Below are 16,927 nucleotides of genomic sequence, written 5' to 3' on the forward strand. Positions count from 1 at the left end.
ATATACTCAATTAGATGAATTTTAAAATTCTTTTTAAAGATAGTTATCCTTTTATTTTTCTTTTTTGATTACCATTACTTGGAATGACAAATTCAGTACTCTAAATTAGGATTTTTAAATATTGCAATTGTAAGAGGCTTAATGAAAATCTAAGTTAGCATGTTGGAGGAATGTATTTTAAAGGCAAATACGATTTCAAATGTTTTTGTTTATCAAACTAATTTAATTCATTTTAAAGTTATGCAATACTAATTTGTTACTTTCCTGGAAGTTCCTACATAGAGAGAGTTCAAAAGAAAAATCAAATATTTGGAGTGAAAAGTATAATCTGCATTTGCTATTTTCCTATGATATAAAAATTTTCACAGAGAAGGTGCCTCTTATTAGTAATCTGTGGCAGGAGTGGGGAATAGAAAATCTTGTTTTTAAAAAGTTATAGACTGCTATTTCATTGAAAAAAATGTCAACGAATTAAATTATGTGCGTGTGTGTAAAGATTTACCAATTTTAGATTTATTTTAAAACTTTGATTAGTTTGTGAGAGACTTCATATAAGAGGTTTCTTGGTAAAGTATTTCTCCTTTAAGTGGTATTTAGCATTGACGTGTCAGTTTTATCAAATGAATCAAACAAGTGAAATAAGATAAAATTTAAGGTAACTATAACGTAAATTACTTTCATGTAATACACCAGTAAAAGGACTTTATCATAAATGTAGCTCTGCAGATCTCCAGATTTTGTAAGAAAATCCTTAACCCTTGCTACACAAACACAGATTACATTTTTTTTTCCCCCTTGGAAACTCATAAAGTTCCAAAATGAGCAAGTGGTACAGAATTAGGATACACCTGATGTGTCAATGTTTTTAGGTATTATAACAAATCTACATGATAGGATATGCAGTGGCAGCTGCAAGAAAATGGCCAAAGTTTATCTTCTTTATGCCTCCTACCTTTCTTTAATAAAAAGAATCACTGAATTTGCATTATATTAAAGGCCTCGCCCAAATATTGAGGTTTCCTTATTCACAGTTTACAAATGTTTCAGTTGAAGATCTAAACCATGACAATTCAGTATAAATATTTAGGTATTAAAATTATAATATTCATCTAATCTCACAGAAATAGTACAGATAAATCAAAAGTGAATTTTTTTAAACTTTATTTCTGTTCTAATCTTTGAGCTTTACTACTTTGTACTATTTATGTCTAATCATTTATTTTATGAATATCTTTAGAGATTGGCAAACTTAAAATAGCATTTTCTTCATGGTTTGACCCTACTTGCCAATTTTGCTGCTTTCTCAACTATGCATTTTTATGTTCAGTGACATTGGTGACAGCCAATTGATCCAATCGACTCTGCTGATAATACTGGCTTAAACAGTTTTATAGCAGTATCCAGTAATAGGAAAAGAGAGACAAGATTTCTATCAAATTATTTTTACAAGAGAAATACACAGGAAATAACTGGATTGATCATTTTCTTTGGATTTTCCCTGTTTATATCAGGAAATTTTTCCAAAGCTTTCACTGGTAGTGACTAGGAGAATTGAGAGACCTGGGGCCGGGGAGAATTTTTGGAGATTTTGTGATAATGAGCTTTGTTAACCTGCCTCATTCATTGAAACTTTTTGGTGCCCTGGTAATAAATCATCAGCTAATTAAAAAGTTAGACTAAAGATCCCCTCCAGGCCAAACTAAAATTTCTGTAACTTTAAAAGAGATAGCATGGCATGGCAGAGCAAGATGTTGTCGAACTGAGCAAGATTCAGTTATTAGTTTGAGTACTTTTTAGCTCTGTGACTATAATCAGATACTTTGATACTTAAACTTCAAGTTCTTCATTTGTAAATTGAAACTATAAATACCTAATCAGTAATATAATTATAAGGATTGAAATATTCTCTGTAAAGCAACTAGTAAAGTCAGTAAAGTGATGGCACTTAGTTGTTCAACCAGGGGTCAATGCTATTGCTGATTCTTCTGAGTCAGTGACAGGAATCCTGTAAAATTTATATGAAGAGAGGGAATGGTGCTTGGCTTAAAGTTTAAAGCTTTGGTATCAGCAAATTTTAGGAAGATAAAGGGTTAGAAGACTTACAAGGGAGGAGAATATTCTTAGCACAGAGAACCTGGCACCAGCTAATAGTGTACAGCAAATTGGTCACTTGCATATAACCTACTTGATCTTTCCTACCTCTTTTCCTTTTGGCAGGTGAACGTCCCTTCCACTGTAACCAGTGTGGAGCTTCTTTTACTCAGAAGGGCAACCTTCTGAGACACATAAAGTTACACTCTGGAGAGAAGCCGTTCAAATGTCCTTTTTGTAGCTATGCCTGTAGAAGAAGGGACGCCCTCACAGGACACCTCAGGACCCACTCTGGTAAGTGTCACTGACTCTTTGAGAAGAAAGCTAAAATATGAGAATTCAGTGAAGTGTTAGAGAATAATGCAGAGTAACATAGCTTTGGTATATGGCTAGGAATGAACAATATTTTTATTTATGTACACTGAGTGATAAGTCTTGTAAGATGCATATGGCCCTTCCTTTTTTATACTCATAGACTTGGCAAAAAGGAGCACTGTCAACTGAAGAGTCTTATTTCAAGCCATTGAAGTAAGGAAACAACTGTTCTGTAGATTTTCTATTATTTTTAATTTTATAATTATTAACTCAGTTTTATTAATTGATAATTTAATTTATAATATATAAGTTAATTTATAATTAATTCAGTAATTATGGTTAATCCAGGATAAGAGAAAATTTAGTAAAAAATATAGTTACATACCGATATTACCATAGAAGAGATAAAAGCTGTGTTATTTTTCAACTGATATAGTGCCCAGGCTAGGAGCTCAGTGGGAAATCAACCATCACTATTTTTAAACTTGAAAATATTATGCTCATTAGAAAATTGGCTGTAGAGTATTTTATATTTCATTTAAACTAAGCTTCTTGTTTCTTTAACTCTCAAAATACAGTCATTAGATTTTCTCTGAAACATTTCTCTGCTTCATAAATCATCATTAAAAAATCTAGAGTAAGTGTGATATTTTTAAAATGCTAGAATATAGTACATAAAAGAGAAGGAATGATTAGAAATCTGAATGAATCTCATTTGACTTTTAGCGTGAATTGCCATAACCAAGAAGTTAAAGGCAGAAAATTAATATAGAATACTTTCATGCCAGTTTTACATCCTTCTGTCCATAATGACATATTAAAATTTAATTTTAATATGAAGATATGATGGAAGTGATATTTTCATCTACACTGACAAATTGTAGTAGAGAGTGCTGTGGATTGTGAGGTAATACTTGTATTATCCTTTTTTACATTTTTTCCTATTAATCTGGGGCCTTAGTTTTTAAGATGAATGTGAGATGTATAAAACTTATTTAGATATTAACTTGTCAATATGGAGCAGTTAGAGAAAAATGAAATACATGAAAACAAAATATTTTAAGTATATATAGTTACTTGCCTTACTGACTCAAAGCAATTACCTTATTTCCAACCATGACATTTTTTATTTTAAGTTATGCTATGAAAATTACATGTTTATTATAAAAATTATTCTTTTTTGAAAGTGTGTTTCTAAGACATGACAGTTACTTCCTTTAGGTAGTATACTCTGGCTTATTAAAGTATTATTGAGCCACAGAGTATATAAATCATAGCTTTTCATGAACATTAGCTATTTCATGAAGTTGAGACAAAAATACAACTTTAAACATCTGTTTCATTCTTTACAAAATTGTGTTGCTTTTAATATTATGGTTTAATGTACATATGTTACTTTACCTGGGATTGCTTATTACCCTTAGAAGGTTCAATGCCTTCAATGCTCAACTTCTAGAAGGATTTTGATACTCACCTTAATTTGTGTTGCCTTGATTACCTTTTTGTTCTTTTAACACATCCATCCCTGTGGGTGGTGTTTAAGAAGACATCTTGATTTTTGTTTCTATTGAGCTGGGCAGTTTCAATCAGCATCTTTTTGCAAATTAGTCATGACTCATCTAGGGGTTGCTGACTGGTGCCTGATGAAGTGAGGGATGAAAAAGATGTCACTCCAGAAGTAGGACATTCTCATTGGCTTTTACCAGGCCAGACACTTGACAGTACTTACATGGTTCTATGTAATTATAAATTTTGGAAAATTTTATAATTTTGTGGAAAGTGAAGCTGTTTCTGTGAAATTGTATATTTTGTAAATAAGTATATTGCCTCTTTGAGGTTCAGAAAAATAAAGACATGGACCCTGAATCATACTGATTTTACAATTTGGTATACAGAGTCATGATTTTGTAAATATATAAACAGATAGTAGACTCAAAGTGGCTAAATAGAGTTTAACGGAGCAATGAGGGGGGGTGTCATCCAGCTACTTCTTCATCAGTGGGTGATACGAATTCATCTATACTTCCAACTGTAACCTAAAATATTTGCCAATGTTTTTTTTTTTTTGTAATAGGTACAGTATAAAACATAGCTGCTAAAGTCCATGCTTTTCTAATTGTTCAGACAGCCCAAATTGATCATTATAGCTTTCTTATTCCACTACCAATTCCATCTTCCTCTTAAGCTTACCCTGCTTTGTAGGACCTGGGCTAGACAGGATTCTTTATCTGATGAGTGACCCAGACCTTAATTTCTTCAAATACTGAGTATTTGATGGTCCTGTTTTCCTAGGAGTACTGCAGTTTTTCAGTAACCAGGATTATTGGGCATGTTTTTTTTTTTTTTTTTTTTTTTTTTTTTTNCTCCTGAATTCCAAACATATCAACAACCCAGAATCATCTTGGTAATCTGGAAAAGTTCCAACCAATACTCCACTTCTCTCCCTGTTAGTTTAGCAGCTTGAGATGCTCCAAATAGCCAGGGAATAGTCCAGTATGACAGACCCAGAACTCTGATCCCTGGTGGAAACATTCTTCCCTTGGGTAGCTAGCACGTACATCAGAGTAGCATACCCAAATATGTCTCCTCCTTCCTGATGACAGGTTTAAAGTGCAGCCATTTGCATTTATTACAGAGGATCAAATTCAACATGTGTAGACCACTAAGCCCATAACATTTCACTAATGCTGCTAGTTTCTGAACTTTCTGTGGCAGTTATCTCTTTTTTTGCTAGCATATATCTTACTGAGGCATCTCAGGTATTTACTACTTCCTGCTCACTATGTCCAGTTAGTACCGTGTATGTAATGTTCCAACTTTATGTTCTGTGGGATGTCAAGATGAACAAGATTTCTTTGGACTATACTATAGAAAAGAGGAGAGTTGACCTAGCCTTAAGCTCAGATAATAAAAGTATGCTGTCCCTGCAGTGTGAACGCAAAGTGCTTCAACTTATCTTTGTTGATAATGAATTATTTTTCAAAGAAATTGTAAAGTCAGTACCTCCATACCTGGTATCAGAGGCTATGTTAATATGCACCAATAAAGATATTACAGCTAGAACTGCATCTGCAGTTTCCTTTTGATGTGATTAAGTCTACATTCATCCACAGAACTGTCTAGCTTGCATTAGCCTAATAAACAGTATAAATGGGTGTGTGGTAGGAATCCCCACCCCAACATCTTTGTTTTAGTTTACTATCTTGGGAGAGATAGAAGTCTAAGACAATGATCTCCAATATGGTATCCACTAGCCACCAATGGCTGTTAAGCACCTAAATATGGTTGTCTAGATCTTGTGGGCAAATGATTGAAATATTGAAATGATATTTTTGATTAAATAAAATTTATTAAAGTTAACTCCACTTTTTAAAAATGTGGCCACTAGAAAATTTAAAATTACATGTGTGACTCATATTTGCATTGTATAGCATTGTTCTTAGCTTTTTATAGTAGCCATGGGTCAGGGAACCAACATGAGTCCTTCCCATTGTATGGGGCTCTTGGGTGGCTCAGTCTGGATTTTGGCTCAGGTCTTGATTTCCCAGTTCATGAGTTTGAGTTCTGCACTGGGCTCTGTGCTGGTAGTGTGGAGCCTGCTTATGATTCTTACTCTCTCTCCCTCTTTCTCTGTCCCTCCCCTGATTTGTCTCTCAAAATAGATAAAAAAAACCACACAGTTCTTCCCATTGCTAAATTTATTTGTTCCCACTATACTGTAAGATGGACTTGGATAAAGTCTACATACTTATCTTGACCTCCATATGCATCCCACTTTGAACTGGTGGACTATGGTAGCATTTTGGGTTCTAGAGCTTAAAGTCAACTCAGAGTCAATCTTTTTTTTTTTTTTTTAATGTTTTATTTATTTCTAGGAGAGAGAGAGAGAGACAGCATGAGCAGGGGAGGGTCAGAGAGAGAGGGAGTCACAGACTGAAACAGGCTCCAGGCTCTGAGCTGGCAGTCAGCATAGAGCCCGACGTGGGGCTCGAACCCACGAACTGCGAGATCATGACCTAAGTGAAAGTCAGACGCTCAACCGACTGAGCCACCCAGGCGCCCCAACTCAGAGTCAATCTAATAGCATTAACTAATAATATGTGGCAGGACTTGTTATTTCTCTTTTCCTAGTGCACAGTCACCATCATAAATGGACATGGTGTTTCTGGAATGACTTAGAGGAAGATTCGTAGCATATGTCTGTGGCCAGGTTTCAGGATCCTTTCCAAAAGGGACTATCTCTGTCTAAAATTACGTGACTCTGAGCTATGAATAGGCTTAGGTCTAGGCACTGGATAAAAGATTATGAATCCCACATGGTTAGGCAAGTTCAGTTTCTGCCCATAAGACCTAGACATTTTCTGTATAAGTTGGTTAGCAGCTTGGTAGTCTAACTATTTATTTCATTCTTGGGGACTCCATAATTGATTAGCCATTGCCCTAGGACCCTATGGCACAAAACATCATGATTATCACTCCATCGCTATGGTTTTTTTTTTTTTATTTCTAGGAGAGAGAGAGAGAGACAGCATGAGCAGGGGAGGGTCAGAGAGAGAGGGAGTCACAGACTGAAACAGGCTCCAGGCTCTGAGCTGGCAGTCAGCACAGAGCCCGACGCGGGGCTCGAACCCACGAACCGCGAGATCATGACCTAAGCGAAAGTCGGACGCTTAACCGACTAAGCCACCCAGGCGCCCCTCCATCCCTATGGTTTTTTAAGGTAATTGCACCTTCCTGATATTAATTCCTACCATAGAGTCTCTACCACACTGAGATCACACATACATTTAAATCAGGGAGCTCACTTCTATCTGGAATATCTATCATTGTTCTCCCTTGTCAAGGGAAGACAGTTATGATAAAGCTTTTCAAGCATGTGGCTTCTTTCCTTACCAGGGTAATTCTTTGGTGAAGGGAATTCTTTGGTGAAGGCCCTTCCAGAAGTGTGTTAGCAGCAGGCTGAACAGGGTGATTCATAGTTGATTCTTTCCATTATTCTTTCTTATTTGAGCTTTTGTTCTTCTTTCGCTTGGTGTGCCAGGAAAATTGTGACATTTCAGCTTTTTACAAATAAACCATCATTGAATCAAGGATTCAATTAACCAGTCATTCTCACTTGCTCAGGGCAATGTATTATGTCCCAAATCCCAGATGAATACATGTATTTGATAAATTTGGCCCAATCTAGCATTCTGGTTCATCTTTTTGATATAAAGCCCTAGTATCAATTCATTCCCATACATGCTAACTGGACTCCTGCTGATACAAACTGGTAGTTTTGCAATCCTTTCAGTGTATAGTCTGTCACCTGGATCAGCACTTGATTTTCGTTATGGTATCATCTAACTGATTATGAGCCCAAGGGCAATGAGAGTTAATAGGAGTAAGTCCTGAAAAGAATTGTCATTCTCTGATTGGGTTCTTACCTCAGCTGAAGCAATTGAAAGCCCCATACTATATGGGAATTTATGGGAACATTTGTTTCCTTAGATGGCAGTGTGGGAAGTGAGGACTGTCTTCCAGGAAGGATGAGTTAGGAGTGTTTGAGGGTTCAACATTCAGAGCCTTAGTAGTTGATCAGATAATACCATCCCATGTTTCACTAGTCCATTACCAAGACCAAGTCATATTGGTATTGCCCATTTTATTTAGTACAGCAATTCCATAACTATTCAAGTCAGATTCTGGAGTTGGTTTTTAGCCTTAATTGTCCCAAGGCTTAATTAAATAAGGACTCTTTTAAAGTCAACAGAGGACTTTAATATTCTACCTCTGTTCTAACATGAAGTGAGCACTCAAGGCCTTCAAACTGTCCTTTCTTCTTTGTATAATCCTTAGGGCCATCAGAAATAGCCATATCCCACTACAGTCTTCACTGTAAACACCATCATTGTCACTTCAGCAAGTAAAGGCCACATGCTACCAGCAGTGATAATTTAAGTAATCACATTGCCAACAAATGCCTAGAATTAGTAGTATTCCAGTAACTTTCCAGTGAGGAGTGCATTCTGTTCTCTTCAAATATGAGCAACTTAATGTCAAAATGCCATTTTGAGCTCTGAAGTCTTGGGCCACTCCTGCTAGTAACTATCAATCAAGGCCATGACAGGAGCAATGAGACACTCAAATGGGGAAAATTTGGAGACATTCATGATAATATTAACAAGAGAATAGTGAGGTATAAAAGAAGCCAACAAAAGATGGTTGAAGCACGCTGTGGCTAGCAATAGCAAGAAGCCATTATCAGTCCTATGTCTGGAGGGTCAATGTGATCAAGGGATCACTAGAATTAATAGAGGTAGGAGATGGGTCTTGAACACTTAACCTTCAGGAGAGGAATATACCCCTACTAACTTGTGACTGAGGAATAAACACCTTGACTTCACTCTGTCTAACCTCCAGTCTCTTGATGATGCCGTACATTAACTGAACATAACCAGAAGCCAGAGGACAAAAGAACCTACTAATGAAGCCAATAGGAATTAGCTTTCTGCAGGAGGAAAGAAGGGTGAAAATGGCTACAGAATAGGTGAAACAGAATAGGCCACAGATTGAGTAAAATTTAGGAACTAGTGCTTAAAATTATCAGTGTAGGGTATTGGTCATAATTTAATGATTTTAATATTAATTTCTGTTTTTTGTGAATATAATTAGTACAAGGTATTTTGGTCCCTCCTACCCTCCCCCACTTTGGGTAATGACTGCCCATTGTTTTAGTTAGTTACTGTGTTCTACAGTATTAATATTATATCTTGGGTTCCTATATTTTAGATTTGAAAATTTTCATATCTGCTAGGTTGGTAACAAAGAGCCTGGTATTGATGTACACTTATGTGTTAAATGGAAAAAAAAAAACACTTAAGAAAAATGTATAGAGAATACAGTATACATTCAATATCTGTTATCCCTTTCCTACTTGGAACTTTACTTGCATACTTTAGAGGACACCAGGTAATAACTTGATTTTGATTATATAGTCCCAATAGTTAGATTATTTATCAGATAACATCTGGCATTTCTTGAGCCCTTCCTAGATACTAGGCATTGTACTAAGCACTTCCCAAGGATTATTCCTTTAATAAAAGCCCTTTTATCTAACAAGAGCAAAGCCAGATATTTTATCAATTAACAGCAATCAATCTAGTAACATGACAAATTCTTTTAATAAAAGTCCTTACATTAAAAAAAATAAAATCTGTTCAGTCATTTACATCTTGATATAAGGCCTTCCCCTTTTCTTTCAGTGAGGAATTTCGTTTTTAAATTCCATGTAACTTTTCTGTCCTAAACCACAGTAATAACGCATCATCTCTAATCCCGTTTTCAGTGTCTTTTTTTTTCTTTGTTTTTTAAATTTTTTATTTGAGAATTATAATTAAAGGATTGTGGCTCTTCTATTAATCAAAGTAGATAATATTTACTAATATATTATTTAGGGGGAGAGAATAAAATAATTGCAAGTGTCTAGAATATATATCCAATAAAGATAATTCTTTTTTTATGTCTTTTTTTTTTTTTTACAAATAGTTTATTGTCAAATTAGTTTCCACATAACACTCAGTGCTCATCCCCACAAGTGTTCAGTGTCTTTTGTTTTTAATAATACTCTTTTATTGCTTATTTTTGAGAGAGAGAGAGAGAGACAGAGCAGAAGTTGGGTGGGGGTAGCAGGCAGAGAGAGAGAGGGAGACACATAACCCGAAGCAAGCTCTAGGCTCTGAGCTGTCAGCACAGAGCCTCATGCAGGGCTTGAACCCACAAACTGCGAGATCATGACCTTAGCTGCTTAACTCACTGAGCCACCCAGGTGCCCCTTTTTTCAGTGCCTTTAAGAACTTAAACACCCTTGTTATGCAACAATTAAATTTTTAAAGATTCCTCACTAATTTTTATGAGTATAGTTGCCTACCCACAGTTTATTAGCATTTTTAAATCAACTCACCTTTATTGAATCTTTCCAGAGTGGCAAAATTAGTTTTTAGAAACAACTTTATTTTTGTATTTATTTCCTTGGAATATGGATATTTAAATGACTTACATAATTATAATAACAGGTACAGCTGGCATAAATCGATTTGGCTAGAATCATAACTGATTCAGTGACTGTCTAATTCAACCACTGGAAGTGTTGATGCGGGCATACAAAGGGGCCCAGGAGCTCCAGGAATTCAGGGCCTCAGGGAGAGGCAGTTGGTCAAGAGAGCTTTTTGCTATTATTCTTTTTTTTAATATTTTTATTTATTTCTGAGAGAGAGAGAGACAGTGTGAGCAGGGGAAGGTCAGAGAGGGAGATACAGAATCTGAAACAGGCTCCAGGCTCTGAGCTGGCAGTCAGCACAGAGCCCGATGTGGGGCTCGAACCCATGAACCATGAGATCATGACCTGAGTTGAAGTCGGACTCTTTCTTAACCGAGTGAGCCACCCAGGTGCCCCTTTGCTATTCTTATTTTACAGGTGAGGAGACTGAGGCTCAGAGAGGTCATACAGAGCCTAGATTCATATCAAGATCGTCAAACTCCAAAATCTATACTTTATGTTCTGGGATAAATGATACAGCCCCATATGTTTATTCTATAAAACTTTTAACTCTTTTAACTCAAAATGATAAAGAAAAAAATTACTATCTAGAGGTCAAGAGGTCAAAACATGTGGGTTTAGAATGGGTTCATTGCAAATTAGTTATATGACTGTGTCAAGTCACTTAATTTGATCTTTAAATCTCCTTACACTCCCAGTATTGTATGATGCTAAATACAGTGTGTTATCTTTTCTCTGGGGACTTGGCTGCTGATCATTCATTACAGCCAAATTTTAAAGAGTAAAAGAGTAGTCCCTACTACCTACTATTTTTTTCTTACAGTTTGCTGTGGTTTAACTTTAAAATAGATTTGCATAAAGTGGAGTAGGTTTGTTTTTTAGATGATGGTCATAGCACCACTATTACTTCTCTGCAAACTATCTGCTAACCTATATTTAAGAGATAGCCTTGAGGTACCTGGGTGGTTCAGTTGGTTAAGCGTCCAACTCTCGGTTTCAGCTCAGGTCATGATCTCACCGTTTGTGAATCCAAGCCCCATATCGGGCTCCACACTGTCAGTGAGGAGCCCACTTAGGATTCTCTCTCTCTCTCTCTCTCTCTCTCTCTCTTTGTATCTTTCTCTTTCCCCCCTGCCACCCACCTCTGCTCCTCCCCCACTCACACACATGCTCTCTCTCCCGCTCTCTCAAATAAAAACTTAAATAAAACAATATTAAAAAAGAGAGGCTTGATATAGACATTTTCTGATTTTGTACTTTTAGCTCCAGATATATAGAAGTTTACTTAAAATACATTCCCACTTAAGAGTATTTTTCAGGGGCGCTTGGGTGGCCCAGTTGGTTAAGCATCTGACTCTAGATTTTGGCTCAGGTCATGATCTCATGGTTTGTAGGTTTGAGCCTTGTCTGGCTCTGCACAGACAGTGTGGAGCCTGCTTGGGATTCTCTCTCTCTCCCCCTTGCCCCAATCTGTCCCTCCTATACTTGTGCATGCTCACACTGTCTCAAAATAAATACACTTTAAAAAAATAAAGTATTTTTTTATAAAACTCCTTCTACTGTATTGCTGAACACCAGTAAAAGTGTAAAACAATGTTGAATTTTTCCTCCCTCACCTTTGCTAATTACTACCTGAAAAACGTTTCTTACACTGGAATAGAAAATGGGTTTAAGTTTACAAAACCCTGGTTACTTGATTTAATTGCATGTTTTAAATTTTGATTAACAGTCATTGATAACATTTTTTTAAAATTGAAAGGATGTCAAGTTTTATACATAATTAATAAATCAGAACCCCTTAAGGAATAATACTTTGGTAGTGTTTACTAGTATTTACTATGGAAAACTTTGTTTTTTAACAATAATTTCTGAATAGTATAATTTTATTATTTATGGAAATATATCAGATGAATATATTATTTTTTCAGTAGCAGATATTCCTGTTAATAACTCCCATATTTTATTCCCCACTTCTTAAGATTATAACAGAAGAAATCAAAACTTTCTTAGTTTGGTTATGACAGTGCTGTATACTTTTTTCTGAAATACTATCCATTCAGAAAAAATGCTTGTACAACAATCATCAGTGTTTGAGATTTGATTTTTAAAAGTATCTTCACTTATTATGAGTTATATAGAGCTTATCTACTTGTCTTGATGCTGGATTTTTATTAGAATTGCTTTATTTATTACAATATTTTGGCTAAGTTTAAATAAATATTTAGCAGTTACAACACTTTTGGTTTTTGTCACACTCAAAACAAGATGACTGGCTGAAAAGGAAAAAAAAAATCTTTTTATATGTGAAATATAAATGATATTCTAAGAGGGAGTGGGAAGAGAGGAGAAGAGAAGAAATAAAGAATTGGAATGTATCATTAATACCAGCTGAAGATCACAAATTTTTAGCCCCATGATAAAATATCTACACTTCTGTATATGTTATATTAGGGCACAGGAAAATAAAAAATACTCATTTATATTTAAAACCTTCTCTATCCATTAATCTTAAGATCTATCACACAAACTATCTAGTCTGCCTTGTAAAAATTTATAACATTTATGTGAGTTTTTCATGAAGAATCAGTGACTTAGTACTCCTATTACAAAAATTATTTTTATTTTGTCTCTTAGGTTTTAGTTAACAAGTAATTATAGTCCTTTCATTCCTAGAAATTGGATTAGTGTGCTTCATATGTTATATATTGCTCCTTTTAATTGTCTTTATTATACCCAATACACTGGGGAAATAGTGTTTCAATTAAGTCTTGGACCCCTATTAATCAAAATAATACTTAGCATACTTGTTATTTTTTTTTTAAATCTAAGAGGAACCAGAATTGCATATTTTTTTCTAGTAGCATTTCAGGTATATGTCTCACTCTAATGCTATGTCCAAATTATCTATTTAACACAGAATAGAAGCTTATACAGTTTTAATATATGGAAACTTATATAGTACATGCATTAAAAATTGTTTTGTAGGGGCGCCTGGGTGGCTTAGTCGGTTAAGCGTCCGACTTTCGCTTAGGTCATGATCTCCCGGTTTGTGGGTTCAAGCCCCGCGTCAGGCTCTATGCTGACAGCCAGCTCAGACCCTGGAGCCTGTTTCTAATTCCTGTGTCTCCCTCTCTCTCTCTGACCCTCCTCTGCTCACGCTGTCTCTCTCTCTCTCTCCTAGAAATAAATAAAGCATTAAAAAATGTTTTTAATTGTTTTGTATAAATTATTAGGAAAAAGTAAGTAGGCATGTCTCTTACACAATCTCAAATGTTTCTATGCCATATCTAAAATTTTTGGCTACAGAATTGTACTGGATTCAGATTCTTATAAAAATCATTTATTGCTGAAAAAATTAAAACATATGAAAATAAAAACTCCTAGTGTCCCAAGGAAATTTATTGTCTCTTGTATTTTAAAACAGCCAAATAAGTATTCCTTACCACTCAGATATTTTGAAGACACTGGTTTGTTGTACCAGTATAGTATTGTTTAGAGATATAGTAATAAAATATAATTGAGTAAGTAGATCAGTGTAGGAATTATTTGATTGTTTTTGTTCACTTCATTTTTCAAAAATAAGAATTCCGTTGAGTTTTCAGTAAGACTTGCTATAGTATTTTAAGGAAAACCTTAGCTTTTAATTAAGCCAGTATTTATTATATAATTCTTTATTCAGATATATCACCTAAGAATAATTAGTAAAATTAGGTTATGTGATAGATCTGCATCACATAACCCTGGAGTTCTAGCTGTCTGACGAAACCTCCAGGGTGTTGAAGTCTTCCTCTTTTTACTTAGGGTCAACATGCCTACATTATTCTGAACAGTTCTCTAGTTTATTTCCAAACACCTTAGGAATATTGATTTTTACAATATGACTTTGTAACCTATTCAGTGTTTTGACAGTTTTTAGCCTAAGAACTTTGTGCTTTGTATCTAATTGTCAGTTTAAAACGATTTTGTCCTATAAAAAGCAACTCGACCAGATGTAACATGTAAATATCCATCTGTTAAAACAATAACTTCCCCTCACTGTACATTTTTTTTCTAGTTTTCTTATATAAGGACTGCCTTTTTATTTCTTGAGACCCTAGAATCCCAAGGTCTATATTCTATCCATAAAAACAGCTTATAAGTATTGAATACTTGTATTAGTTCCCAATACTGATTTTTTAAAAAAAATTATTAGTTACATACTATACTGCTACAAACTCATTTACATATTTTCCATTATTTTTAACTCTAATTTCTGTATTGTTCAGTTATGCTTTTAAGTTTTATGATAAAATACTTATAAAATATTATGACTCACCCTGCTATTGACTATATTTGGATATTTAGCTTCAGTAGAATGTTAAGCCAACCAAGAGGAATTTTTAAGGTATAAACAACATGCTCTCAGAGAAACTGATAAGAAGAGAAAGCTCCCCCTCTTCACATTTGTTAAAAATAAAGCTCAAAAGTAGTATCTGGCTTGAAGAGATAGAACTTTTGCCCCTATTATTAAAGAAACAAAGTAAGGTCAAATGCTCTAGTTTTAAGTCTTTTCACATGGGACAGTCTGTTAATTCATCCTAAGAATGAAATGCCTTCAAATATATTGTCTTTTCTTGCTACAGGATTCACTATCACAGCCACATCATCTCCTTTAATTACTGACTGATCAGGAACTCCATAAACTAGAAGGGATTCTAAACTGCATATTGTTTTGTAATCATGATCCATCTTGTTTTATCAAATTATCTTTCCCTCTTGTGTCTCCTTCTGTTTTCTACTCTATTTGTCCCACTCCTTCAATGTTTGCTTCACTATTACTTCAGCTTTTGAAGTATAGACCTTTGAATATTAACAATTTGGTTATTTGTGAAGTGAATGAAAAGTAAAAAATGTCTGAAAATTAAGTACTTGGCTAAAAGATTATCATTATCAGTTATTTTCATATTGACATTATTTTGAAACCAGCTCATCGTGACTTTCCTACCAGATTTGCCAAAGAGGCCCATTTAAAAAAATGCTAACCCGTGACCCAGTATAATGATAGACATACTGGATTAAATTATTCAGAAATTGAATCTAGTGTAGCTCATTCATAATAGTGATGGCGCATTAAGTGTAGTATAATTTGTCCTGCAGACTTCCCATGAGAAGGAACTGTTTTCACCTGATTGTAAACCTGGCACCTGGCCCACTCTCTGGGTGATCTCCCAAGTGTGAACTTTCCCCACCCTCCACCCCCCCTTTCCTTCCTGGAGGTGCTTGATAGAGGTGGATTACACTGATAGTACACAGGCAGTGTCAGTTGCACACATGATTTGCATAACTGTGCTGTGCTGATTTCACCCAAGTCCTGATAATGATGCCCATGGTGCCTCTCTATATGCATCGCAATAAATACTGGAGAGAGGGGATGGAATTAGTATTTTCATTTTGGATTCTTCAAACACACCCTTAGGGTCCTGCCCATTGAAATATGATCAGGAGAGAAAAACCACTTTGAGTCAAGCTAGCTGGTAAGATAATCCATGTGATTTCTATCCAGTAAATAGAACACTTTTCTTTTCCAGACCAGTAATCATTATATACTCTACCTTATACATCCCTCAGAAATTAAACTTTTTGAAATTTTTTAATGTTTATTTATTTTTGAAAGAGAGAGTGCAAGGTGGGAAAGGACAGAGAGCGAGGGAAACACAGCCCGAAGCAGGCTCCAGGCTCCAAAGGTCAGCACAGAGCCCGATGCAGGGTTTGAACCCATGAACTGTGAGATCATGATCTGAGCCGAAGTTAGATGCTTAACCAACTGACCCAGGAGCCCCAGAAATAAAATGTGTGTGTGTGTGTGAAATTAAATTTTTTAATATCATATATGATCTCATCTTTCTTCAAATAGCAGTTGTCATGCTTCTTTAAATTTCAAACACTTATTTCTAGAAGGAATTATTAAAAAGAAGTCTTCTATAACACATACTCAGGTAATATAGCACTTAACTTGGGCGTAGGCATTTTTTAGATCAGTTTACTGCTGGAAAGTTTCCTCCTTATCTTTTTTCTTGTCAGGAATTGTAAAGAAATAGGCAAGAATCATGGAGCTATTTCTCATTCTTCTCAGCCTTCTATAGACACTGGCCTCATTACCAAGTTGACTGGCACAGTTTTGCACATTGCATGGATGTTGGGGTGGACAGTCTGAATTTGTGGCCATTTCACATTTTCTCTTCCGCATCCCTGAGGCTGTGAGCCTCGTACTCTTGGAACTGATGGCAGACGTGGAAGGGCAGCATGCCAGCTTTATTACTCAGGGTCCAAAAGGGCATATCACACTGTTTTTTTGTTTTGTTTTTTTGTTTTTTTTTTGTAAGCTAACCTCCACCCTCTTTTATTTTCCTACTTGATCCTTGTATGTGAGTCAAAGAAACCTGTTCATCTACAGCCTGTACTGTCTTGCCAAATCTTGCAAGAAAACTCCCAAATGGTTAAAAA

The 16,927-nt window shown here is 35.3% G+C and overlaps 1 protein-coding gene across 3 annotated transcripts in view; it reads left to right on the forward strand.

Moving 5' to 3' along the window:
- IKZF2 (IKAROS family zinc finger 2) overlaps window positions 1-16,927 on the forward strand; it is a 152,327-nt gene that overhangs the window by 105,149 nt on the left and 30,251 nt on the right. For all 3 annotated transcript variants that reach the window (XM_077771305.1, XM_077771299.1, XM_077771316.1), the window contains exon 5: window positions 2,218-2,385. In XM_077771305.1, coding sequence (XP_077627431.1) covers window positions 2,218-2,385 — 168 coding nt within the window. The remainder of the gene's footprint in view (window positions 1-2,217; window positions 2,386-16,927) is intronic.

The sequence above is a fragment of the Crocuta crocuta genome, unplaced genomic scaffold, assembly GCF_008692635.1.
Source record: "Crocuta crocuta isolate KB4526 unplaced genomic scaffold, BGI_CrCroc_1.0 scaffold160, whole genome shotgun sequence".
NCBI lineage: Eukaryota > Metazoa > Chordata > Mammalia > Carnivora > Hyaenidae > Crocuta > Crocuta crocuta.